This window comes from Coturnix japonica, chromosome 2 (assembly GCF_001577835.2).
Source record: "Coturnix japonica isolate 7356 chromosome 2, Coturnix japonica 2.1, whole genome shotgun sequence".
NCBI lineage: Eukaryota > Metazoa > Chordata > Aves > Galliformes > Phasianidae > Coturnix > Coturnix japonica.
Window position 1 is genome coordinate 31,515,253 of NC_029517.1, and position 27,414 is coordinate 31,542,666.

At 39.8% G+C, this 27,414-nt stretch overlaps 1 protein-coding gene across 6 annotated transcripts; it reads right to left on the minus strand.

Moving 5' to 3' along the window:
* Positions 1–1,721: 1,721 nt before the first annotated feature.
* DAZL (deleted in azoospermia like) lies at positions 1,722–15,766 on the minus strand. Of its 6 annotated transcripts, none has more exons than XM_015853884.2 (11): positions 14,942–15,766; positions 11,025–11,159; positions 10,677–10,768; positions 9,352–9,403; positions 8,078–8,144; positions 7,619–7,752; positions 7,005–7,082; positions 6,210–6,260; positions 4,965–5,069; positions 4,180–4,278; positions 1,722–3,420 (listed from the first exon to the last, which is right to left on the minus strand). In XM_015853884.2, exons 1-11 carry the CDS (start codon positions 14,942–14,944, stop codon positions 3,367–3,369), a joined length of 870 nt encoding a protein of 289 aa, XP_015709370.1. In that variant the 5' UTR covers positions 14,945–15,766; the 3' UTR covers positions 1,722–3,366. The 6 variants fall into 6 exon arrangements, with proteins under 6 accessions (XP_015709370.1, XP_015709368.1, XP_015709367.1 ...); XM_015853882.2 differs by lacking the exon at positions 14,942–15,766 and adding an exon at positions 14,234–14,919 and having other exon boundaries at positions 4,180–4,275; XM_015853881.2 differs by lacking the exon at positions 14,942–15,766 and adding an exon at positions 14,234–14,917.
* Positions 15,767–27,414: the final 11,648 nt, after the last annotated feature.

The window sequence follows — 27,414 nt, forward strand, 5'->3', positions numbered from 1 at the left end:
TTTAATGCACAAATACCTAGAAGGAAAAAAATATTTCCATTTTGACAGAAAATTCATGTCTGTGCCAGACAGACCGTCATTCCAACAGAGATCCAAGGATACCATCTGGCTGCCTGTCTCATTTCAAAGCTATTCTGTCAGGTGGCAAAGCTTGCAAAGAGAGTTTGAAGAGGCCACAGAACCACACAGCACACTAGGACACTTCTTAAAGGACCACAAAATAATCAAGTGTCTTAAACACATAATACCAAGTAAACGCAAACACTGCTTTGCTAGCTTACCTTAATACAACAACAAAACTAATGCAAAAAGCTGGCCTAGCAGTTACAGGAAACTTGCACACTTTTGGATCCCACACAAAACACTCAAGCATCCAGGTTTCTGCTAGCATGGTTAATTTTCTTCATTACAGCTGTTTTAGATCTAGGAGGAAAACGATAACACCCACATTTCAGTTATTACTGAGCAGTGCTTACAGAGCCAAGGTCTTAGGTGCAAGGCCTGCCTCTCATGCTGCCTTGCTGCCAGCAAGGAAGGTTGGGGTACACAAAGAGCCAAGAGGGAACACTAGCACTCTGATAAACTGGCCAACACAGGCCAAAGGGGTATTTCACACCAGATGCCGTCATACTGAATAAAACTGGGTAGAGCTGGCCAGGTGCAGGAAATGCTGCTTCATGAGCAAATTGTACACCACTTGCTTTGTGTATTTTTATTTCTTCCCTATTAAACTACCCCTATCTTGACCCCTCAAGTTCCTCCCTCATTCTCTCCCTTGCCATGCTCTCCCTAATCTCACCAAAGCGGGGACTGAGCTACCAGCTGTGTTGTGCTTGTCAGGTTAAGCCACAAGGACAAGTCAGGAAAAACTTGTCTTGCTTGCACACGTTTAAAATAAATAAATGGCATATTCATAAGAATTCATTGCTGCATCTACTAGCTCCCAAATAACATGGTCCACTCAATTTAGGAACACAGGTGGAACAAACAAATTGTGCACCTACTTTCAAAACACCTTAAGCTACAGCCATTCTAACAGATGTTTTAACTTTCCAAACACAACACAAAAGAGATTTACCTTCTACTTTTGTGTGATGCTTATAGGGTACTTTAAACAAACATTAAAAGATGTATGATCTCAGTTATAACTTGTTACTTTTAATGGTACATGCCACAGAATGTACAATTCCCAGATGGGAATAAAAAAAATTATAGTGTTTCCTATGGGTGAGAAATGGCGAGCAGAAGTAGCTCAACATGATCTAATGGAAGAGAAAATAAACGGTGCTTGTAAGGCCTGAGCTATGAATTTCACTATAAGCCTTCTCAGCATGCTTGTAAGAAGGGCTCCTATCTAGCACCAGCCATTTCAAACATACTGAACAATCAACTCGCTCACCAGATGGTCTTATTGGAAACACTTGGTCAAATAAACATAAAATTTGCACTTTATTTAGATATCTTCTGTTTTTATTTCTTCTTTTGGTGTTGAGACTCTTCAATGAAAGCTACATACAGGCAGATCATGTTTTCTTATAGCTACAGCATAAAGAATTAAATACATCCCAAGGCAATTAAGCCAACTAGAACATTAAGCCAAAATGAATATTGCTTTTGCAAAGAAACAATTACCTTTATCAATAAACTGACATCACAAATGTAACAATCCAAGCAGGCTGCTGCTTAGGTTCTTAAAGTTGCAAAGGAGAAGGGTTCTTGCACTTGTATGTGGAGTTTAATTGTGTACGATTGAAAACCACTTACACAGAAGCTGGAAACGTGGAAGAAGTTAAGTATACCAATAACTAAGAGTACTATTGAAGCAACAGGTTGAGAAAAACACAGTATTGATAGTGTGGAAACATACTTAAGGACACAGCATCTTTAGCAATAGGGAACAGTCTGAGCAGAGAAAAAAAGCTAACAACTTCAAGTCAATTTATGCTGCCAGAACATTGTTACTGAGTGATTTCATGTAGAATTGCACCAATTATATATATATAATTTAATAATCTCATCTTGAGCACTCCTACTCCTAAGGAACAGTCCTGGGATATCTTCGTGCTGCATCTTATAGCCCACCATCAATGTCCATAGCAACCTGGCTCTTATTGCATGTTTCACTGACATCTACTTCTAGACACTTGAAGTAGGACATGCCATCCTATTATTTCATATATACACATCTACAAAGGAGGAGTTACTTCCTTTTTTATTTGGAGAGACTGAGGTGTAAGGATAGCAATAAGAGAAATAAATCAGACTAGGACTCCGCACACATACAAGACTGAGTGTTGTTCTCAGTTGTACTCATTCAAAACCGCAGGTAGGAACTAAAACCAAACCTGAAAGTTTGTTGCTGAACACTTGCAGTAACTGGAATTCTTACATAGGGTAATAAATCTTCGATTCCTTCAATAAATACTGTGTTAGATGCCTTTCTCAAAGCAGCTTAGAATTAAAAAGTGTTACATTAAGATGTCACTCACACTGAGGTTGCAAGTCAAAATTAAAAATTTTTAATTGTTTCAAAATACATAACTAAAATCTACATAATTATTATTAAAATATGCTTACATGTATTCTTTGATTAACACTTGGCATCACAAAGTTAGGCATATTTTAAATGCAGTATTTTCTCACAATTTTAAGATACAGGCATTGCTAAAATTAATGCAGTAAAAAAAAAAAAAAAAAACACAAAAAACATGCTCCACTGAGTGATGTAGCTACTTACATTCTGGCATCTTAAGTTACATACAGGACTTTTAGGATTCACACAGACAAACTGTCATTAGCAAACAAAGACATTGATTAGGTAGCCTAAAGAGAACCAGGACTTAAAGGGCTTCAGTTGAGTTAGACCTTGACGTCTTCTGTTCCACTGATTAAGAGCTCAGTTTTAAAATACTCCCATCTTGGACAAGGAACCGCTTCAACTTTTGAACTGCAAGAGGTAACTGGTTGACATTAGTAACTTAAAACTGTGGTTTAATAAGAACTAAATCTTAACATGCAACAAACTGTACCTTAAAGCTCAGAAGAAAATCCACATGTACCAAACAAAGAGTGTTGTTTTTTTTTTTTTTCCTTTCTTCCCCTTCCCCATATCAATTCCTTAAGATCAATATTTCGGTTAGTGGGAAAAGCATGCAAGCTAGTAATAAAACCTGGAAATATTTCAACTCTTACAACTTCAAAACTTGTCAAGCCAAAACAGCAACTCTGGAACAGGTAAAACAGAACACAAACATCAACTTGAAGCAACTTCTTGAAAAAGGTTGCACTTTTTTACTACACATCTTACTAAACTGAACAGTAGGAACATCAAAGTAACACATTTATGTACTTCAAAGTCTTTGTTCATCAAACACTTTTGAGCACTGCTCTTCCTTTTCTGAAGTGATGCACCCTCCGCTCCTGGAATAGGAGGAAAAAAATAACACAAAAATCACGATGTTTCTAGACAACAATCACAGCAAAGCAATAAAAGCTTCATAAATATCTCATGATATTATCTGTATTACTCAGTCCTCTCCAAATCTGCCCAACACAGCTTCTCTGTGCTTTATTCTGGCTTCACAATACAGGTGCCTACTTCACATTTATCTTTTTAAAAACAAAAAAAGTAGCAGGCTTCTAAGTATAATGTTGAAACCCTAATATAAAACAAGAGAATGTAACTGGAAAGCAGACCTCTATGAAGACTGAATGCACAGCAAAAAGCTCTCCATTAATGCCTCATGATCAGTTACTGACCTAACTACAGTCTACTGTGTAAATTACATACTTTTAAACCAAAGTACAGATAGACATCCTCAGTGGGTACTTAAGTGGAGAAAAGACCATAAACATGTAACTCTGCTCTCTTGTTTACACAATGCAATCTGCTTAGCTTCCTGCAGATTGCTCCTGAGAGATGATTAGCTGCAAATATCCAATAGCTGACTGCTCAGCAGTTCTTATGCAGCCTTGTATCAATGCACTTAAATCCACTGAACTCAATTTCTGCAGTTTTCTTTCAGTATTAACCAGCTGCAAGCTAACCGTTCATCTCAGTGCACAAAGAGTAAAAACCTCAAGCAAGTACAGATAAATCTTTGTCTTTATGGCATCATGAATATGAACAAAGTTAAAATCAGCTGGTTTTAGAGATTTAGTTTTGCTTTCACTACATACCCTAAAGTAGTCTTCTTGTGATACAAAGGCATTCCTCAGACGGTTTTCAGGATTAAACAGACAAGATACTACTGTTTGTATGCTCCTGTCCACAGACTTCTGAAACAGAAGTTCCAATTGTTACAGATGCGCCTCTATCAGTTACTCTACTACCAGCAGCACGAGTCTGTCACCAGGTTTACATTTCATTCAGAACTCCTCAGTTTTCTTGCTTACTGAGACTTTAATGTTGTTAATGGGTATCAACACTCCCAGTGTCACTTACAAGGTAAACGTTTCTATCAGTGACATCCAGTACAGCTGTATAAGAGGCAGATAGAGCAGAAATGTCTCCTTTAAACAAAGAAATTCAGAGCCAACTGCTGTCCAAACAGAGATAGCTTTCCACAAGTGGAAGCAGAGAAAAGAATAATAAATTTCGCCCATCTACGTGTCTTCGAGATTCATAAATGAGTAAGATGGGAACTGCTACCCAATCTGCCTTTTTAGTAGCTACAATTCTTCCATAATTCTTATCAGATTTACTCAAATCTTGACACAAACACGATTTACACACCACTAAATACTACAGATTAAGTATTAATAGCTTCAAGGATGCAAGATAGCCTTCTGAAATCATGCAGAAATTGAAGTGGATTAAGCAATGGCTGAAATGGTAATTACAATATTTAATGCTAGGGGAGATGAAGAGGTTTTCTGACCTCTTCACCAAGCCACATAGCCCTCACACACAAAACACCTGAAAACAGGACTAACAACAGAAAACATTCTGGAAAAGAACTTACTTTTTGTGGACTATTTCCAGACGACTGTGGGGGCTCTGGAGCTGCACATTCTGTCTGCATAAACTCTGGATCCTCACTGTAGTGATAGTTTACTGAAGTATAAACCTGTGTATTTAAGATAGCGCAGTATTTTAGTAACACTGCAATATGCGTAACTATGTTGTCACTTGTTTCCATCGATCAAGAGGCAATGTCAGCCTTATTCTTTTGGTAAAGCTTCACAAGTGGGACAACTCTGTATCCTCATCTGTTTTAAAGACAGTTCTAGCCCCTCCCAAAAAGAATACTTATAAACACGTTCTTCCCCCTCACTACAATTACACTTGAAAGCTAACACCTGAGCACACTTTCCTGTCAAAGTTATTTAGCAAATACATCCCATCACTAACAGAAATACAAACTTTCCACAAACAAAAAGGCTGAAAACAAAGCTTAGATTTGAACCAAGCATTAATAAATTTCTCTTCTAATATAATCACAGACAATCAAATGAATGCCAAGAGTAATATATATGCATAATATTTTGTTTTCTGACTGGAAAACAATTGATGGAACCATCTCTCCTCTATTTACCTTCCAGAGTACACAGACATCTGCTGGGAACAAGCTTGAAAGATATTAGCTCTTAAACCCTTCACAGAAATAGTACTCTAAAAATACAATATTTTAACTGAGGAATAGAAGATGCAAGTTTAAGAACCAAAACTGATCCTGTTAAAGCACTATCATATAGTTTTCCTCTCTTGTGGATGCCACTTATGTGAAAGCACATACAGTTATCTCCTTGGAAGCCACCAGCATTACCTAGTCTGCAGCAACCTCACTAACTGCTCAGAAGAGCTCTTTGAACCAAAAACATCATCTGCGAAGAAAAATATTCTGAAGCCTTTTACAAGTCTGCAAAAGAACTGGAAAAACCAGTAGTATTTTATAGATCTTAAAAATACAGCTTGTGTTTAGACAACATTGGTTCTTCATGCAAAGCTGAAGAAAGAATAATCTTGTTTCCACATTACAATTCCAGAATTTACTAACTACTAACAACACAAGACTGATAGCTCTGGTTTGGTCATGCCATTTAAACAATCACATCAGAAGGAAGACCTAAACAACTGTTTACCATCAACAACTATGGATTCACATAGACTGGATTTCTCACACACTTGATAAACCAACAGTCTAATTTTCTCTGAAGTATCAAAACACTTAACTCAGAAGTCTTCAAAGTAAACACTGCAGACTTACCGGAGGCATAACATAGTTTCTTTGCTCCCCAGGAACCCATTGCGGAGGAGCCTTAAACAGAAATTGAAGAATAATCAGCTTTTATTTACTCATTTCCCCACACAGGTAACTGCTCTTTAAGAGCCACAATATATATACACATCATACTTCACACCTGGATTTTTTTCATTCTTACAGTTCTTAGTGCAGCATGGTACCTTTTTCACATGGACCTCATATAGTGCTCAGGACAAAGTCTATCCCACCACAAATTCAACAGCCTCCTACCTTTTCTCATTCCAAATTTAAGAGAGATTTCTAAAGATTAGGAAAAGAACTAAGTGCAATCACAGCAGCCAGACTGACAAAACATCTCACACCTTCAGTTTCTGCAGTTACTAAACTACCTCATTTAGTCTGAAAGAACAAAGACAACCCACACATTTCCATTACAAGCACAAAAACTGCTACCAAGTGCCCTTCTGTACGTTGTTACAGCTCAGGAGAACATTTATCTACTTTCTGAATATATCCCACATTTTAAGTCTGACTAGCAGTTCTGTTTATTGCATAAGCAGTTCATTTTGTTTACACCAAACAAGTGCAAAGTTTCTTCCCATAAGACATACTATTCTACACGATCATTTTTTCAAACCACTTGTGGCCACCTTTCAATACTTTCATCAATACCACTCACCTAATGACATGAAACAGGTTTAACTGTTAAGTTTCCTTAAAAGGTTCTTCATCCCTGAAAACACCTACAGTGCTGAGATTCCCAACAGCTTTACTGCTCCAACTTAAAGGATTCCATACCTGATAGTTGTATGCTGGCTGATATCCTACAGGAACTTGCTGCTGTATCAATAAAGCCGGTGAACTGTATGCGTATGTCTACAAAATAGAAGTTGTTTTTAAACTCAAATTTAAGTTCAAAACAAGGTGTTATGGGATCTGCTGTAACTAGCACAAGTGCCCCTACAAAGGCAGCAATAGTTCAACAAACAAGAACTTGTTTCACTAGGAGAAAAGAGTAACACAGCCATCTTGTGCTTCCAGAATTGAACAGAATGGATTTTAACACCAGTGGTTTACTTCACTAAGATGATACCACCAATATCTGGATGCACAAGCAGCAAATTCACCGCACAACTATTATTTTAATTGAATGCTCTACCTGCAAGAGTTCTTATTTTCAAAATAAAAAGTGCACACAAAAAGATGACATCAATGATTCAATTAATTTTTCAGGCCTGTTGGGAGTTCTTTTCAAGTAGTTGGAAGTTAAGGCCTTTATGGGGAAACGCAAGACTAAAACGTGCAGGTAAGATGAGATTGGAATCTTGACATGGATTTGAGAAGTTGTACATAGCTTACGTTGTCATGAACATTTAACTACAATTCCAGAACAGCAACACAAATAACCTTACCTGTACATACTGAGTTAGTGGGCTCACCACAGGTTGAGGTTGCACGTAGGTCTCTGTATTCTGATTACTCCATACACTATGGAACTGTGGTGCAGGAGGATTGAAAGCCAATGGCCTAGGCTGCACGTAAGAACCTTGTTTTAAGGCAAAGAAAAACAAACATTAAAACACATATTTCATAAAAACCTGAATTCAACTTGCAAAAAACTTTTCAACATTGACTCTTAAAACTCAGCTCAGTGACACAACTATGTTGCATTTTCAGCTATTACAGATTGTGCTCCTAATCTTCATTCCATTTTATCATCAAAGCTGTACATCCCACCAATTGTGAGGCTGTGATTTAGAGCTGACATCAGTTGCACTATGCACACTGCACAAGAAAAAAGAGACTTGCAAGAATGTTGATGTATTAATTATGAAAAACTAAACTTATCATCTGACTTCATATATACTTACACAAGTTCTGCTGTTTTCTAATTGCTGGTCCCAGTTTCAGCCTTTTGCCATGGACACTGATCTGTGACTGAAAAGTAAGTTATTCCATGAGCTGGACAATCAGTGATGTGGGGTGGTCAGTTTAACTTTCAGGATACCACACTTTATTTCCACACTACAGTATCACCAACTCACATACTGTTTCAAAAAGCTTCCATTTTCCTTCTTTCCCCTTCAACAGTCTAAGCTTCTTACCTTTAACCTCCTGTAATGCTCTCACTAAACCCATGTATCTACTGAGGATCTTCACAAGCCTTGTATCCTTAAATTACTCATTAGTGACTGCCAGGTTTCATTCTGTTTTACGCACACTATCCATGCCAATCTTTGCTGTTTTATCATTGCCTCAGTATGAAGCCACTTACCTTTATTCCTTCAAATTTTCCCAACAGATCCAAGACTTTAAATTGCACCAAGACCAGGACTACATTAATTTTGTTTCTGACTTCATATACAAAGAAGCATACAGCAACAACAGCAGGTATTTGTTTTAGTTTCAGCTGGGACAGAGTAGCTTTCCTTCAGTGTCTGGTATGATGCTTTGTTTTGGTTTTAGGGAAAAAAACAACACTGACTGAAACTAAGTGTCACTTAGTGACACTTCCAGCTGTTGCTGAGCGTTTTTTTTCCCCTCAGCTTCTCCCACTGCCCTGCCACCAACGGCACTGCAGGAGGCACAAGGAACTGGGAGGGCACAGAATCAGGACAACCGACCTAAACTTGCTAAAGGGATATTTTGTAACATATGATATCATGTAGAAGTTAAGTATGAAAAGGGGAGTTCATCAGGCAGCCTGCCACTGCTCAGGGACAAGCTAAGCATTGCTGGGTCGGTGGTGAGCATTGCTGGGTGCATCCCTTGTTTTTTATATATGTGTGTGTAAAGGATAACAGTTACAGACACACACACACAATTATCACAACTGTTACCCATTTTTCCTCTTCATTCTCTTGGTTAACAGTTTTCACCTCAACTCACAAGCTCTACTTTTGGTTGTTTCTGGGTTTTTAATTATCTTCCCATACCACTGGGAAGGAGGGAGTGCAGTGAAGAAAACACTACATGGTACTTCACAGCCTGCTGGGTTAAATCACAACAACATTTAAGCAAGTTTACTTCAGGGCAGTTCTAGTCTTTTGTTTTTACTTTCCTCAGTGGGACTGGTTTCCCCTAACCACACCTACAGCCTTCATATGGAAGGTTCTTCTGACAGCCTAAGACTTAAAGAGCTTACCTCTACAATTTTTTGAACATCCACATTGTCCAGGAATGAAACAAATCCATACCTGAAAAGAAAAAAATATATATTTATATAAAATAAATATATATATGTACACACACATATATATATTTAACTGAAACAGTTAAAAGAGCATACACTGATATTAACAGGACATTAATATATCATTCAGCATGAAAGTACATTTGTTGCTGACCGACAGCACACTGGGCCAAATGAAAGGAATTAAATGCCAGATTCAATACTCTCCCATTTACGTTACTCTAGTGAGTACTATTGTTGATATTAGTAGCATCAGAAAGCCAAAAGCTCTTTTAATTAGGATGTTCTAAATTCCATACTTACTGCAGAGGATTGAACCAAAGGAGGAACTACAGGAATAATTACACCACTGGAGGAAGTGATCCCAAAAGAGGTTTTAAATTTATTTCACTATCTTTTATTTAAGCCTGAATATTGGAGACAATTCTCAGAACTATAGTAGAGTGTGTCAATCAATGGAGTATGGCAATTTATCAATAATCAGAACATACACTTGCCAATCACACATTAGAATTCACCACAAAGATGAGGCAAGAGACATTAAGCTCAATATTTTCAGCTCATTACTATACATGCCTATGAAAAAAATAAAAACCATGCTACATTTTGGAATCTGCTCAGACATAGAAGGGAACTGGTGCACCTTCAGAGCTGAAGTCTTACTCACAAAACAAGTCTAATATCAAAGCTGGGAGAGCTTCCTCTGAACTCCGCTGAGCAGAGTCCTAGGCATCTTGAGTTCTTCACTACAGATCAGAGTTCTTTCTATACATCCAATGGAAATGTCTCTGTAACTTTCTACCATCCCTTAAGTTTCACCCACCACCTGAAACAGTTTGGTTGCCTCTAACTTATCCCTGAGCAACCAAAGACTGCAGTCCCCAATGAAAGTCTACTCTCTTTCTCTCTCTGTTACATTAGTGGTTCTACACTGATTGTTGCCACTTAACTGCTATGGCCGTAATAAATAAATAAATAAATTTCAGCCTGTGAAAGAGCAGCCTCCACAAGCCTCCATTAAGTTTTATGCTTTGCTCCCATTGGTTAAATAACAACACTACTTTTCCATGAACAGGTTCACCAACAACCTAAAATCTGTCCTGTTCTCAACTGTAAGATTACAAAGATTTCAGATCAGTCTAATTTTACATGCTTCACTTTAATTCACCTTAATTTGAAAGGCTTGAGCATCGTAAGTGAGCAACAACCTAACAACAGACATCATTATATTAGAATTCCTTTACTACATAAGCAGTAACCAATGACATTGCGCTCACCCTTTGGAAACACCAGTTCTGTCAGTGATTATTTTCACCTCCTTCACAGTACCATATTGTTCAAAGTAACTTCGAATTTCTGCTTCATTCATCTAAAAGAAACAAAGTCTTGAACTACTTCGCACAGTAAACTGTTACAATTGGTTTAAAGCAACAAATACTATTTTTAAACCCATCTCCAAGTATTCCAGGAAAATCTTATTGGTCTGTTTCGAAGTTCTCTTAACACAGTGTATTAATTCAAGAATGGTAAAGACCCAATTAAAGACCTCCAGAAGTTAAAATTCCTATTTCTTTCCCACTGGAGCACATTACACGTTGTTTTAAACATTGAAAGTATAGAAATACCCTTGTATCAATTCCACCAACAAAGACTGTATTTGGCATGATTTTTCCTTCTGGTAAAACATATCCTTGGCAGGTTGTTGACAAATGGCTGTTATCCTCTGAGATACTTCCACATTGGGCTTCCGCATTTGCAGACTGAAAAGGTTAAACAGAAATATTTCAGTCACATTATAATACGCTTCTAGGTAAGACTTCATCTTCCCATAGATGCAGTTTGAGACCAGAAATGTCAGTAGCATCTTCCCAATTACTTACAAGTATTTAGTGCAAATGGAGCATTCATATAGATAAGTTTGAACCAACTCTTCTTTGAGGTTAAGATGTCAGATCTAGACTCATGCAAGGCTACACTAAGCAGCCTTGCCCAGCTGGAAGCTTCACAACCACTGTTGCCACCACCCAACTTACAAGGAGAACCTCAACATTATTCAGCTCAAAGTTCTACACGATTCCTTTCAGATGCAAGCAAGAAATACTTCAATTCTTTACTGTGAATTGATTATCCAATGAATAAATTCCATCACCTTCCCAATCAAAAGCCTGAAATGCTCAAGAAGCAAGCAAAGCTTATGATTTGTTCACATTGACTACACACAATTCCATTTCCTACTGCTGATGCCACATGTTCCCTACTCTAAAACACACTTCAAATGCTACACAAAGATATTTGCAAGAACTGAAATACACCACAGGCAGATGAAACTCCAGTTCCTCATCTTCTCAACTGAATAAATGGTTCTAGGTACATGCCATTCCTGTAGATAAAAACCACTTTGACCACCTCAGTAGAGCTCATTTCTCTGTATTAAGACATCCCAAAGTATTAATAATCTCTTCCTTACACCTGGTGTGGCATTATCCCTATTTCAGATAGGCAGACCTTTTGATGTAGTTGAGGTTACTGATACTTTGAAACCTAATAATAATTTACAACCCCTAGCACCTATTTTTCAATGCAACAAATTACATGTTTAACACAGAGTTATTTAAACTGCAGCTGCAAGTGATCGATGTTTAAACTGGACACCCAGTAAGGGAATAAGAACATTACAAGAACCAAACTGAATCGTGTCACATGGACAAGCAGCAATTAATGGCAAAACTAGAATTCAGCTTCCCACAGGTATGATTTCAACATGACTGAACCAAATTAACATCAGACTAGCCCTAAAAAGCAGAGTCAGTCTGCCCCATCTCTTCTCTTACACCTCCTCTGCACAAGATTCAACAGTTGTCAATTCACATTAAGCTTAGTTTTTGAGAAAGAATAGCATTAAGAGAGTAAGTTCTGACCAGATTAGTATTCTGTTACTTTAGACAATAATCAGCTTACTGCGCTATCAAATAAGCATCAGATCCACCTTAGATTCAATGGATACAGAATAAATGGAGATGGAAACAACTCAGACTGAGAAGCAGAGTTGAACAGCATCTCATGAAGCACCTGGCTCCATCACACCCAGTAGTACCATGTTCTTGTCTATAACTTCACCCACTATACACTACCAACTGCAATCTGTGTCACAGATTACTTTTGTTGTACACAGATAAAGAATAGCATTCCCGCTTCCTTCCTATTGTACCAAGATAACTCTTTACACCACTGCAAAGGGAATAGAGGCCAACACTTCACAGAAGAAAAATGGTTATAGTCCTCAGACAAAACTGCTACTGATCCAAGCTCATTCCACAGCTGCTCCAGCATGAGAACACAACACAGCAAGAAGGAAACAAGAGGAGAGCTGGAGGCCACTTGTTTGACCACACCCCCAGATAAAGAACATTTTAACTCAAATGAGACCAACTCCACAGCAACCTTAAGCTGACTTGTTAGCAACTACTGTTCCCTCTCTTGGGACCTGCTTCAGTGACCAAAGCTCAAAGAAAGCATTCAGTTGGCTGTGCAGGCTCTCTAGCAACTTTAAACAGGAAGCAGCTCATAGCAAATGCACCCAGGAGAGCCAGAATCAGCACAAGTAAGTGGGTCGGCATACAGATACTGCTGACATGCAGGTACGAAATGGCCTTGGCTGCCATGGAAGCACATCATTAGTTCCTCACAATAACGATGCAGAATAAAACTTTCAAAGAAAACACAATCCTTATACAGTTCTTCCACCCTACTGCACATTAAATATCCAAAGGAGCAAATACATTCTTTAAACACAGCGACAAACTTTTCAACATCAAAAATAAGCTTTCAGATGCATTAACATGCTTATTTCTCAGAACATAAAGAGGAGCTACTGATGAACATGACAAAGAAGTATTATAGTATGAAGACATGAAACAGTATCTTTCTCCTTTTCAGGTTATTTTTTGAAGCCTTCACTACTACAACAGAAAACACCTGTCAGTCGAAACTAAGCATCACCCTTTCATCAGCATAAAGAGTCATTATTTTACTACCCAATGCAGCCTTACTTCTGTGCATACTATGGCCAAAGTGCTAGAACATTATCTGAATCAGAGAATAACCCGAGCTGGAGAGGACCCATAAGGATCACTGCATCTAACTGAGGTGAATCTAACTGAGGTGACTAAGTCTTTTCAAACTGCCTTAAGCAGAGCTTCCCTGCCTGTCTCTGCAGCTCAGAAAGTAACTCTGAAAAGCTATTTCTAGGTGTCAAGAGCCTCATGGTTTATTCAGCTTTCCAACCTACTGAATTTCTTTCCCCCAGCCCTTTTCCTTTATCACAAGGTAAGTTAAGTCATTTACTCTCTGCATTGTTTCACAAAGCATCGACTTCAAAGCAGGAAAATAAGCAAAAGGGGTGGAACTGCCGCACTGTGTGATGTCTGGAACTCTTTGGGCCACACAAGCACTGCCTCCCGATGGCTCAGACCGCTTCCTCCGTTAACTCACTCGGGGTTTATTTACAACAAGGGGCACTCAGGGCCCTATTCACACCCGCTTCCCGACGAGCACTCGGTTGCCTTGGCAGCCGCTGCGGCAGGAGAAGATGGCGGCGTCTCCAGGGCGATGGTCCCGGCTGGAGGCGGCAGGGGGAGCCATGCAGCAGCGCTGCTCAGCTCCGCCAACACGTCCTGCCGGGAAGGTGTCAGCGTTACAGAGAGAGAAAACGAATAAACCTCTTGAAAAAACAGTGCAACCGGTTTACTTTCAGCCGCCGGCTCGTATAGCAGAGCACGGTTATCTCGACATGAACGCTTTACCGCCGCCTTCCCTGCATAAGTTTAGCACCAACCAGCACTGTACCCGGACCCGGCGACGCCAGGCTTCGTCCCAACGGGGACCACATCACACAGAAAACTCTGGAAGACGAAGGACGCTGTGCACGGAAGGGACACGTGCGGGGCCGGGCAGCATCCCAGCCGAGCGCTGCCGGAAACCACCGGGTGGGACCGCAGCTCCCGAGGCGACAACGGGCCGCAAGAACGGCTCAACAGCTCGGCACAGGGAAACGGGTCACCGGCCTGGACGGGCTTAAGGGAAGGGAAAGGGGGGAGGAAGTGGCAGAAGGCTGAGGACAGCCGGAGTAGAGAGAGCCCACTGCGGCCACGCAAGGCGTCACGCCGGGCTCAAGCGACAAGCGGGTACGACTGCCACCTCGGGGCACGGCTGGAGGTGCAGTATCAGCGCCGTGACTATGCCCGCAGTCACAAAATGGCCGCTTGTCCTGTCTCGAAGTCCTCACACCACGACACCAACTCATGTCTCAGCCTTCTTTTATTACCGTTTTCCCGCAGTATCACTAGAATTCATGCCCTACGATTCTAGAACCGACTGTAAAAGGCAGTAACTCTCTGAGGCTCCACAAAGCGCTGAGGCACGACGCTGGCCCCAAGCACAACCGCTATGCTATAAGGAGCCCCGCCAACCGCCCCCATCCCAGCGCACCTCACACCCTGCCATCAACCCGCCCGACACCCCGTTGTCCCCCGCCTCGACTTACCATCGTTCCCCGGAGCTGTGACACCGCCCACACACTTAAAAATAAACCAACGAGGCCTTTAAAACAAAAACAACAGAAGCGTCGGGAAAGCAAACACTGAAGAACCCCACTTTTTTGTTTCCTTTTTTTTTTTTTTCTTTTTTTCTTTTCTTTTTAAAGGAGGGGTATGAAAGAAGCAGCGCTTTTCGACAGCCGCTCCTCTCCTTATGTAGACCCTGGGAGAAGGGGCGGGGAAAGCCCCACCCGCCCCGCTGGCCTGGCCTGGTCCGGCCCGCAGCGCAACGCCGAGGTGTGGGGAGGGTTGAATCTTCGGTGTGTGTTTGAGGATAGGGCTGATGGGCGATGTGTGCTGTAACCTTTTCCTTTGTTAGGACATTAGGCTGGGCGATTGTTTGAGGCCCTGATGCTCAGAGAGCGTAGTGGTAGCGCCTGTTAGGTACCCAGTGAGGTTGTAGCGCTGAGGAGGCTTTGTTTAGAGTTGGCCGCTTTAAGGCAAAGCTGAACATTTGGGCAGTGTTTTCTCACACCGACGTTATATGGATACTCTGGTTCCATTACACCATAATGCCCGTTGTCTTCTCGCCAGACTGTTAACAATGATCTTTCTAGAAGGAGACATCTCTGGTGGCTTTTCTTTTTCAATGCTAATAAGGTGCTTCCCCTGCCTTTGGAAGTTGGTTTTAAATACTTATTGTTTTCTTCTCTTGAGAATATTTACACATTTTCAGACACGTTAGTACCAGTATTTCTAAAGCACTAAAAGAGTAAATCTGCTTGTAACTGCTGCTGAAACTAAGCTTGTTTCACTATGCCAAAATAGAGCAGACACCAGGTTGGGTTGGTTTTTTTGTTTGTTTGTTCGTTTGTTTTTGAGGGGGGAGGAGAGAAGGGAAGCAGTTGCTGGCTTTACACCTCTATTATGGCCCTAACTAGAAGCATTCTTAAGGAACAGTAATCTTCTGTTTGCTGTTAAATGGAAGATACCTGTCTTAGAAGAGGTGCTACAAATACTATTTAAAATATGTATATATATATTTTTAGGTAGTAAGCTAGTTTTGAGGCATCCTCTTGAATAGAGTTCAGTATTTCTGTAGATAGAATAGCTGAGGTAGGAGGGAACTTCAGGAGGTTATCTGGTTCAGTCTCCCACTCAAGCAGGGACATTTGGAGCAGGGACACTGCCTTGGCCTATGTCGAAGTGGGTTTTGAGTGTCTCCAGGGAGGAGGCTTCACAGTCCATGGGCAAACTTTGCCAGTATTCCATCATCTGCATACTCAGTAAGTGTTTCTGATTTTTTCAGACATCCCCTCTTTTGTTCCATTTTATGCTGATTGCTACTTGTCCTGTCACTGGACAACACTGAGAAGAGCCCAGCTCCAAATTCTTTCGCCCTTCAGGTTTTTACACGTCAAAAAATCACCCTGAGCCTTCTCTTTTGACTATAGAGCCCCAGCTCTCCCAGCCTTTCCTCATAGGAACAGTGCCCCAGTCCCTTTATCATCTTACTAGCTCTTTGCTGGTCTCCCTTGTATGTCTCTCTTGTACAAGGGAGCCAAAAACTGAACACAGTACTCCAGGTATGACCTCAAGAGTGCTGATCAGGGGAGAAGGATCACCTCCCTTAACTTGCTGACAATGTTATGCCTAATGCAGCATTAGTCTTCGCAGCAAGGGCATGGTGCTGACTCGTGTTCAACTCTGTGTCCACCAGGACCCCAAATTCCTTGTCTGCAAAGCTATTTCCAGCTGGGTGTCCTCCCCCAGCACTGGACTTTGCACTTCTCTTTGTTGTGCTTTATGAGGTTCTTACAAAGATGCAGTTCATTTCTGGATGTATAAAATTCATGAAAATTAATCACAGAAACATAGAATATCCTCTCCTCATACATCTTGCCCTCTAGACCTTTTCCTGTCTTTGTAACCTTCTCTTGGACACTTTCTAATAGCTTTCTGTCCTTCTTACATTGTGGTGCCCAAACCTGCACCCAGTGCTTGAGGTGAGGCCACACAGTGCATGGCCTTGAGGCACAGCCTCTTCCCTTATGCACACACCATGCTGGGCCTGATGCACCCCAGGGCACAGTTGGCCCTTTGGGCTGCCAGGGCACACTGCTGACTCAGATTCAACTTGTCATCAACCAGAACCCCCAGATCCTTTAACATGGGGCTGCTCCCCAGTCTCTAGTTGAATTTTATTTCCTTGACTTGGATGAAAAGGAGAATACTATTTTTGAAGATTAATTTAATGACTCATCAGGGGAATTCCTTAGGGGGTTATTTTTCTAGAAACTGCAGTATTTTAGAACACTTTAATTAGCCTGATAATAAATTAAACTTGATACAGTAGGCACACAATAATTCAGTGAAAATGCAGCATCTAAACCATACATACTTGAGTAACCCATAATCTCAGCTGGGGCAGTGCTGAAGTCATCACATCACTTTGTTCTGTGGTCGACATTATATTTAACACTAGCAATTCACTGTGATTAGTTTTAGGTATTTAAATGCTGACCAGTTAATTAAATTTAACTTGAATTACTTTACTGCTGAAGAAAAGGTGTCAGATTTAATTTGTACTATAGCATGTGGGGTGACTGTGAAAAAATATATATGTTTTGTACAGGTATGAAATATTCTTCATCCAAACATTCTATACAAATGAATTGTACAAGTACAGAGGAAAGGTTAAAGATGGCTCTGTATGGTCAGATCAGAAATCCCTCTAGTTCAGCATTTGTGTTGGAAAGAGCCTGTGGGAGCATTCTGAGAAAGGATGCAAAAACATGGCCAGAACAGAGTGTTTTTTTCCTTGTTATTTCTCCTTGTGTTTGGCCACTGAGAAACCTTTATCATATTTGATAATACTTGTTTTTTCCTGACCACTTCTGAACTCATACATCGGCCTGCACAGTAGTTTGGCACCGAGTTCCACTATGTAAACAGGCGTTGTTTGGATAAAGTACTTCTTAGTTTAAGCTTTCAGTATCTAAGCTATAAGAAAGAAAGGAACAGACTCTTTAGCAGAATCTGTTGTGATAGGAGAAGGGGAAATGTTTTCAAACTGAAAGAGGAGAGATTTAGGTTGGATATAAGAAGAATGTTTTTTAGATAAGGGTGGTGAGGCACTGAAACAGGTTGGCCAGAGGTGTAGTGGAAGCTCTGTCCCTGGGGATGTTCGAGGTCAGGCTACATGCAGCTCTGAGCAACTTGATCTGGCTGTTGATGTCCCTGTTCACTGCAGGGAGTGAGACTAGGTGATATTTATGGGTCCCTTCCAACTCAGATGATTCTATGGTTCTATTATTTTTTTTTTCCTGATAATTAGTTTGATCTCAATCATGAGTTAACATCCAACGTTGGAGTTTTTCACCTTACAGATGCCATTTGTGACCTTACAGACTGTTGTCATATCTCCCTCCAGTTGTCTAACTTTCAGACTGAAGAGTCTGTGTGCTGTATTTGCTTTTCTCCTCAGGGCAATGGCTGTCAGAACTGTCAGCAGCCAGCCTATGACTTGCTCAGCCTCTCACAGGATAGCAGCTCCCATTTGTGTTTTAAACAGATTCCCTGCCCCCTGCTGCCCTGTGTGGCCTGCTCATGTGCTCAAGCAAGGCCTCTTCTGCAGCACACAATAGTCTGTGCAGAGCCCTCATGCCATTTAAGGCACGAGGTTTTGTGCCACTCTAGAACAGAAATCCGGAATTGCTTAAGTGTGACAAGACCACTGAGTCAGCTGCAGCTCAGAAGCAGGTACATCTAGGTCTTTTCCTTCAAGCAAGTCCCTAAAAAGGTGCTTAAGCCCAAAAGACTGAATTTATTTGAACTAGTAATTAAACAGGACAGGGATTTTAATTGTGTTAAAGCCTATTATTCACTCACTCATATATTTACTTATTTAAAGCAGTCTCCCCCTTGCTGCATCCTTATTTCCATGCTTAATCAGCTTTGAGACCTGGGAAACCACTGAACTGATTGGAACTGAGGAGACAGGCAAGTGCTGCTCTGAATCACAAGTTGTACACATCTCTTCAAAATCTAAGAAGTAGGGTTTGTTGGTTTCTTTTCATTGCAAGAGAAGTCTTGAGTATCTCACCAGCTTCTTAGGCTCATCTGCCTCTTGTGTAACCCTGCACACTTCTTCCTTGAGCATGGTAAGAAGTGTGAGTAGCTTAGTGTCTTTTCTTTTGGGGAGTTTCACCTTATACGGTGCCTCTCCTGTCAAAAAACAAAATGCAGAAGCTAAAACAGGGATGTAAGTGCTGTCCAGTACACAAAGGTTTCACCAAGTATGATGGCATTGCTAATGTAATTCTGTCACCCTTCCATCTGTTACATAAGGAGGAAAAAGCAGAGTGGAAAAACACACATGGCTCAGAGAATTATTTTGGCCATGATTTAACATGTCTTTTGCCCAGCTGTTGGCTTCTGAAAGATTTCACTGGGCCTAATTAATGGGTGCTCGGATGGTACACTACATACTGTGCATAGTCCTTTTTGGAGAAACACTACAAATCCCCAAGGCATAGTTATATTGAGGACTAAAATGTTTATCCTCTTATGCCTCTGAGTCCAAATGTACCTTTTGCTTTCAATTCTTTATAGCTTAAATTGCAACCCAGACCTCAGCAAAGCAAGGACTTTTGCAGACTTTGCATTTTATATTTGATTAAACGAATCCAACACTTTAATCATTTTTATTTCTATAAGCATTGTCTGCTGTAGGGATGAAATGGATGAAAAAGCACGTAGGCATTTGACACGAGTGCTGCAACCATTTGCATATCCAGGCTCTCAGACACTGGTATATAAAGTTGGGAAGCCCTAAAAATAAAACTTTTTATATTGAATCTACAAGTTACCACTCATCTTTTGAAGCTTGGACTAATCTTTATGATTGTGGGCTGTTTTCAGCCGTGTCTGATTTCAAGTCTACAGGCCTTTTTCCAGTTTCTCAGATCTCTTGATCCTGAATTCTAGGTAAAGTTTATGAGTCTCCTACTGCACCGATCTCTGTCTGCTGAGACTCTTACATTCAAGCAAATTGCATTCTACCTTCCTCCAAAGTTTTTAAGCCATGTGTTGACACTGTGAAGAGGAAATAAAAAGAACAGGAGTAGATCTTTGCCACTTTTGCCCCAATAAGGAAAACCGCTACTTCCTTATATCAACATTATCTACCGCCCCTTCCCCTCCCTCCTTTATTTTTTCTTTCCCGTCAGTTTATGGCAGGACTCTCCTGCCTGCTACAGCGGGGATTAAAGCTTCTCTCTCATTTAGGAAGATGATGTCCCATCTGTTATGTACTAAGTCACCCAAAACCTTTCCCTAGCCACCAAAGAGCAGCATTTGGTGCTGTATTGGGCTGCTTGCATATATTTATAGATGCCATTAGTTTCACCTCTTCCCGAATGAAATGAAAAAGAAGAGGACAACAACTGATATTTAGCACCTACTGAGCTCAGTGGGAGAATGACCCGTTTACAATAAACACCGCTTTTCTGTTTTGTGTTCTTTCTTACACAAAGAAACAGTCAACTGTAGGATATCTGAATTCTCATCGGTTATTTGAGGGTTAAACGCCCATCGAGAGGCTCTTTCACAGCTTTTGAACCAATAACTACGGACTTTTTACAGAGCTGTAGTAAACGGTTGGGGATTATTTGCATATGACTGTCCACATTTTAAAACTCTTGCCGGTAAACCTGCCCTTGTGCTGTGGACACAACTGCTGTCTGCATGACAAAAGGCTTGGAACACACGTTTGCTTAAATGAACAGTGTTACACTAGAGGGGAAATAAAGTGTGTTAACCGATTTACTTGTTCAGTATAACTGCACTAGTACTAGAACTTCCAGCTGAAATGTATATACTGCCCCCTGAAAAGCTGCAGTCAGTACAGCATATAAAATCAAAGTGTGTATATATATATATATACACACACACACACACACACGTACATATGTATATATACATATATACATTTATATATACATATATATATACATATATGTGTACATTTATATATACATATATATATTATTATTATTATTATTATTTTTCCTACACAGGATCACAATTCTATTTGATGATGTGTCATCTGAACTAACAGCCAACACTGTTACCTTTCAACTGTTCAAAAATGTTTGAGTGAAAGGAAACGTAGAACAAGAATAACAAGTAGTGATAACAATCTATGTATCTATCAGCCTTGGAGAAGTATTGCCAGTCTAGACGTATGTTACACCAAGAATAGTAGGTGGTTTTATTAGTATGTTACCAACAATGCTAATCTTGTGGCCTAACATCCTCTGAGACCCTTCCTGGAAAACTTCTGTATGGGCATTTTCTTCTTGTCCTTGTCCCCTTCCATTTCGACACTATGAGGCACATCTCTGCATCACTCCATCCTTTGTGTCAGGACAAAGCCAAGGTGATATGCCTGATGACATTCTGTGCCAGTGTATAGACTTGCATAGAAGCTCCTTAGTTGCACAAAACAGAGGAAAACAGAGAAGTTCTATTCCTGTGTGTCATCTTCTGATGTAATCATCATCATGCAGTTACCACAGACTATGAAACAGTCTTGGCTTTGAAATAAGATTAGATTGTTTATAGTTGTGTCTGTCCTCTCACATCAGAATCTCTGAAACTTAGAAGCCATCTTCAGAAACGCGTATTTTCACTATGGTTCATTTCCTTACATTTTGTTTTTAACTAAAGCCACTGGATAATGATGAAATATCACTCGTTACCAATTTTTATTTATTTATTTTTTTTAATAAGATATTTAGTTTAAGATACCACTCTTACAAATTGATTCTTAAAATTAAACCATTAGACAAACACAAACCTTGTTGGGAATTAAAGTCTACAAATTAACTCTCATTTTTTTTAAGTCCTGTTTAGTCACAAATAATTAAAATAGTCTACAAATTATTCTGATTAAGTTCATGTACAGTCATTCTCATTCCAGAACAAACCAGCTCGTTTTTAACTAAAATGGAATAAGACACTTCTCTCATCAGAATGGCCCCATATGGAATTAATCAGGAACAGTTCCATGTGTAGAGAAGCCTTAATTAACTTTGAATGAGTTTCATTTGCAATAACTTTGCTGCCATGTATATTTGGCTCTAGATGTATGTATCGGGATACTTAACTGCTTGCAAATTGTGCACTAAGTCCTTGATAGAAAGTTTTTGCCAGGATGTGATTTCAAAAATCTTATTATATATTGATTGGGGAAAAAAAAATAGAATGAGAATCTATTCCAGCTTTCAGTCAGTGTGTTATGTTGTCTGTTTATAAGTTACTTGAGTGGCATTTTGTCTTTCTCATTTTGGTTTTAAAAAAATCAGATGGCTTACCTGCTTTTATTATGGAAATTAAGTAAGACAATATATTGGACTAAACTTTCACACTGCTAGAATGATAAGAGTTTTCTTTGTTGAGCTAAATCCATACTTCAGCATGTCAGTAGATGTTTGCTTGTTTATAGATCAATTTAATGTCTTTCCCGTGCTGTTTGATTAAGAATGAAAAGATACCATCATCTAGTGTTTTAGATTTGGTTTGATATAGACCATATAGACCACTTGTATTTGACTTGATTTATACCAGTCCTTTCAGTCTCAAGCACAGTATGGTCTGTATGTTTTGAGTTAATTAATTTGATTCAATAGTATTGTAAATCACATTATATTTGTTGTATCTATGAACGTTATTTATACTACTATTTCTTTGTTATAGAATAAAGAAGAATGTCTAAGGTTAAATAAGAGGCCTTTAGAGACCAAAGCAAAATGTTTATACCTCTGGGTGCCTTTGTATATAAAGTGTATCCATAATTTCAATGATTCTGCTATTTAAAAAAAAAAAAAGAAGAAGAAGTCTCCATGCTCTTCTCTGCTTTCAGTGTTTTCCTTCCTTAGGGAAGAAAACAGATGTGAGGGATATTTGTGACAAGGCAAGTGACTAGTGTCCCCTGTTGGTGTGGCAGCTGACTTAAGAACAGCAAAAAAAATGTTTTGTGTCAGAGTTGAAACAAAACCTAAACAGAAGAAAAACAGCAAGAAAGAAAGAAAAAACACCATCAACTACAACAAACCTCCCTACAACCCTGGAGCTGTTTTGCTCTGAGTACTCTGGTTGTTGTTTCGTGATCAATACCATGCTGCCGCTAAGAAAAGCAATTCAGTTCTGTCTTTCATCTCTTAACTATGTGTCCTTGTACTTGTGATCAACTTCATGAAAACTTGTTGGGAGCAAGAGAAGGATTAATTTTCAGTTTGACAAGCATCCAGTACATTGCACAACTGTTTGATCACCACATAAGTCCCGAGGAGAATGAGCTGTGTGACTGTGGGGGTGGTCAGAAAGGCTGTTGCACAGAGTGTGTGAGAACAGCAAGGTCTTCTTGTCTTGAACTCAGTATGTTCATTTAAAGATACAGTTTCAGGCTTCTAATCTAGCAATGAGAAAAGGTCAAGTTTCCAAGTAATTAATATAGATCAACTATTGTAGCATTTAATGACTTCCAACCTCTCTAGAATTTCCCCTTCCTTGTTTATTTAGTGGAAACAACAGTGACTGCTCAGAAAACCCTTGGTTGACTGAATTGTCTGAAATAACGTTTACATGTTTCAGTGATGACGACTAAGTCATAGTTTTCCTGCCACACAGTGGCTTCTAGCTCCATCTATCTTGTGAATGGAGTGCTGCAGTGGAGGGCTGTAAGCTCTCCAGAAGGGACAGGCAATGAAGGAGGGATGATGGGAGTTGTTCTCTATGTTAGGGAGTGCTTCTGTATTGTAGAGCTCAGTGCTGGGAATTATAGAGTCAAGTCCTTATGAGTAAGAATCAGGAGGAAGTCCAACAACACTGACATCCTGGCGGTAGTCTGTTATAGACCACCCAACCAGGATGAAAAGCCAGGTGAAACATTCTGTGAGCAGCTGGCTGAAGTCATATAATTGCTTGGCCTTCTTCTTGTGGGAGACTTCAACTTACCTGCTGTTTGCTGGAAGTATCATACAACAGAAAGGAAATCTAGGATAACTCCCTTAAGCAGTCCCTAAGAGAATCTACTGGGGATTCTGCTAAACTTGCTGTTTACAAACTGAAAAGGGCTGTTGGGAGCCACCTGTCACACTGCAACAAAATGTAATGGAATACTGGTGTGAAGGTTCAATCTCTATTGCCATACCACCAATATCCACCTTTGACATCATGGGCCAATGTAGTAAAATAACAGATTACATTTGGAGCAGCCCTTACATATACATAAATATAATAACAAAGAAACTGGAGATTTTTTTATGTGTTTGCCAGTAAGAAATACAGAGTTGATACTTATTTCAGAATGAATGTGTGAGATTCTGGAGCTAAGGCTTGTTATTCGAGGTGCACTTCACTTTGCATTTCTGTTGAGTCTGAAAGTGGAAAGAAATGACTAAGCATAGACTTGGATAAAATATAACTTTGCATTTGATTCACTGCAAACAAATTTTTGTTTTGTGCTTTGAGCAGAAAAAAATCTTGTATGTAAGACTATGGGACATCAGAGGGGTGTCCATCAGGGACAGGGAGGTGATTGTCCCTCTCTATTCTGCTCTTGTGAGGCCCCATCTACAGTACTGTGTCCAGATATGGAGCCCTCAGTATGAGAAAGACAAGAGAGCTGTTGGAGAGGGTCCAGAGGAGGGCCACAAAGATGATCAGAGGGCTGGAGCACCTGCCCTATGAAGACAGGCTGAGGGAGCTGGGCTTGTTCAGCCTAGAGAAGAGGAGGCTGTGGGGTGACCTCATTGCAGTCTTCTAGTTCCTAAAGGAAGTCTATGAACAGGAGAGGGGTCAATTCTTTACAAGGGTAGATAACGGCAGGACAAGGGGAAATCATTTTAAGTTGAAGAAAGGAAGATTTAGGTTGGATATCAGCTGGAAGTTCTTTACCAAGAGAGGGGTGAGGTGCTGGAATGGGCTGTCCAGAGAAGCTGTGAATGCCCCATCCCTGGAGGTGTTCAAGGCCAGGTTGGATGGGACCCTGAACAGCCTGGCCTAGTATTAAATGGAGAGGTTGGTGGCCTGCCTGTGGTGGGGAGGCTGGAGCTTGATGATCCTTGAGGTCCCTTCCAACCTGGGCCATTCTGTTACTCTATGGTTGTCTGTGTGACAAAATTCTGCCAAGAATGACAGTGCTGAATATTGACTTCTTGTCATATAGATTGTTCCATCACTCTGATCCCTGCACATGACTGGGCCTCGGGAACAAATCCCAATATCTTGCCAGTGATCCTCATTCATGTTGTTATGATACCAACATCTCAAGCACCAGAAAACACAGTTTAGGTTAGAAGTGGTCACTATATAGATTAAAAATCAGAAGCTTGAAAACGAATAATGTTTCAGGAAATTTTTATTGGGCTTCTTTCTTTTCTTCCAATGCTCTGAATTTTTCATTTTCAAATATTTTTCAACAACCGAACATTGGAACCAAAGTTTCTGCCAAAGCCACACGTTCAAAATAGAATATTGGATCTCCAGAAGTAATTAATTCTCCAGCTGCAGCACTTTATAAAAATACTTCAATATACATTTCTGGTCGGGTTTCAAGCTTCTTCTGTGCATGTGCTTTAGATTTTGGAGGCCTAAATGCCTAATAATTGGATTGGAATGTGTTGTTGGGTTTTTTGTTTTTGTTTTTTTGTTCTTTAGGAATTTACGATTCACGTTATTCTGTTGAGTTTGTTAAAATTTATGATAAAAATTACATCTGTCACTTTATTTATTTATGTGTCTATTTAATTCCTGGCAGTAGAACAAGGGAATCTGAAAATACCCATATCAAACCCATGGGAGGTGTAATTAGTGAGCTGCACCAAAGAAAAATAAGATAGGTAAAACAAAATTTTTCCTTTAAATGTAATTAAAAATCCATTTCTGTTGCAGAAATTAAGATCTAAATATAGTTAAACAGACTATATGATGGTGAATGTTCTAGAGGTACCAAAACTAAAGGCGTAAGTAGTTAACGCTTGAATTTAATATTCATGTCCAGAAAACAAGCAGAAGTATATGGTCAGTTCTAACTGTTCTAAATTTGTGAGTTCTTAGTGCAGGCCTGTCTGGACATTATATGTGACATTTGCACCTGTCATAGAACTGGGAGCTATGATTACAAATAGTGGTAGTACTCCATATTAGGTACTCTGAATGGTAGTGTTTGTGCAAGCAATAGGAAGTTAGCTTGATACTTAATGTTTCCTTATTACAGTTTTTAAAAGTATGATGTGAGGATCTCTGACATTAGTTCAGTCTTCTTGCATTTATATGGCCAGGTGTTGGAAGTAATGTGGAGGCCAGCTTTTCTTTTATGTGGTAGACAGAATATCTCTGTGAGATGTAAGAATTTGGGAAAGATATAGTCACAGCACAAAAGCAGGTAAATGACCTGGTACTTTTGGAAAAGGTTGTACATGTCAAAGAAATGAATAGATTGGTGAGTTCCTAACACCAGCATGCAGACATCTCCATTACAAGAAGAAATCTTCCTCAGTATATCCTGACTCTTGGCAAGATCTCACTGATGAGGAAGCAATAACTAAGAAAGAGACTCTTATGCCCAGCCCTTGTTAAAAGGTTTAAATATCATGATAGTTGGCAATATGATCTATGGTTTTGGTACAAATAGTGTGAAACTGCCTCTAGCAGCTGTGGGGAATGTTTAAGAATGAAATGTTCTGCATCCATTTTTAATAGAGAGAAGAACTGCAAGGAAAACCAAGAAAACAGGAAAACAAGCAAGTGTTGGAGTGTATTGTTCATTCAGAGTGAACTGACATGGTTTTGAATACCAAATCAGTATTTTAATGGGTAAATAAGATGCAGTTTAATATTTATTCCTCCTCCTTTCCAGTTCAACTTGAAATTCTTCAAATGTCTGTAACAAAGCTGCTAAAGACCTTCTGGTGACAATATTTACAGCAATTTATTTTTTGTTGTTAATGACTACTATTCAAAAACTCTATTTGTAAATGCTATATGTAGCAATCATGGCACAACTGGAGGATACAAGCCCTATGAAGCATCCCTTTCATATAAACTAAGGGTCACTTTTCAACTGAAGACAAAAAGTATCATCTTGGCTTTGAACTCAGTCATGCTAAGCAGGTCCTTGAAAAAAGCACTGTTCTCTTCTAAAGCCTGGTCACTGTGTATGACAAACCTTCTGAAAACCCGGCCTTAATCATATGCCTAACTGATTGTTGAACTTTAATGAATACACAGTTTAGAGGGTAGGTACTGGTGACTTTACAGTGAGTTTCTGCTACAGGCCACTTGATCAGGAAGGGAAGAAGGATGAGGCCCTCTATAGACAGATGGGAGAAACCTCACATTCACAGGCATTGGTCCTCCTGGGGAAATTCAGCTGCTCCCAATATTTGTTGGAAGAAAAACACAGCAGGATTTC

Bases quoted from the DNA above. Each gene is read 5' to 3' on its own strand.
- DAZL (XM_015853881.2), bottom strand. From the start codon at position 14,287: ATGTGGTCCCCGTTGGGACGAAGCCTGGCGTCGCCGGGTCCGGGTACA. The intron at 4,279-4,964 runs GTAAGTTCTTTT...CTTCTGTTTCAG, and splicing joins CTGGAAATAGTCCACAAAAA to AAGTCTGTGGACAGGAGCAT. The intron at 3,421-4,179 runs GTATGTAGTGAA...CTCCTATTCCAG, and splicing joins CACAAGAAGACTACTTTAGG to GAGCGGAGGGTGCATCACTT.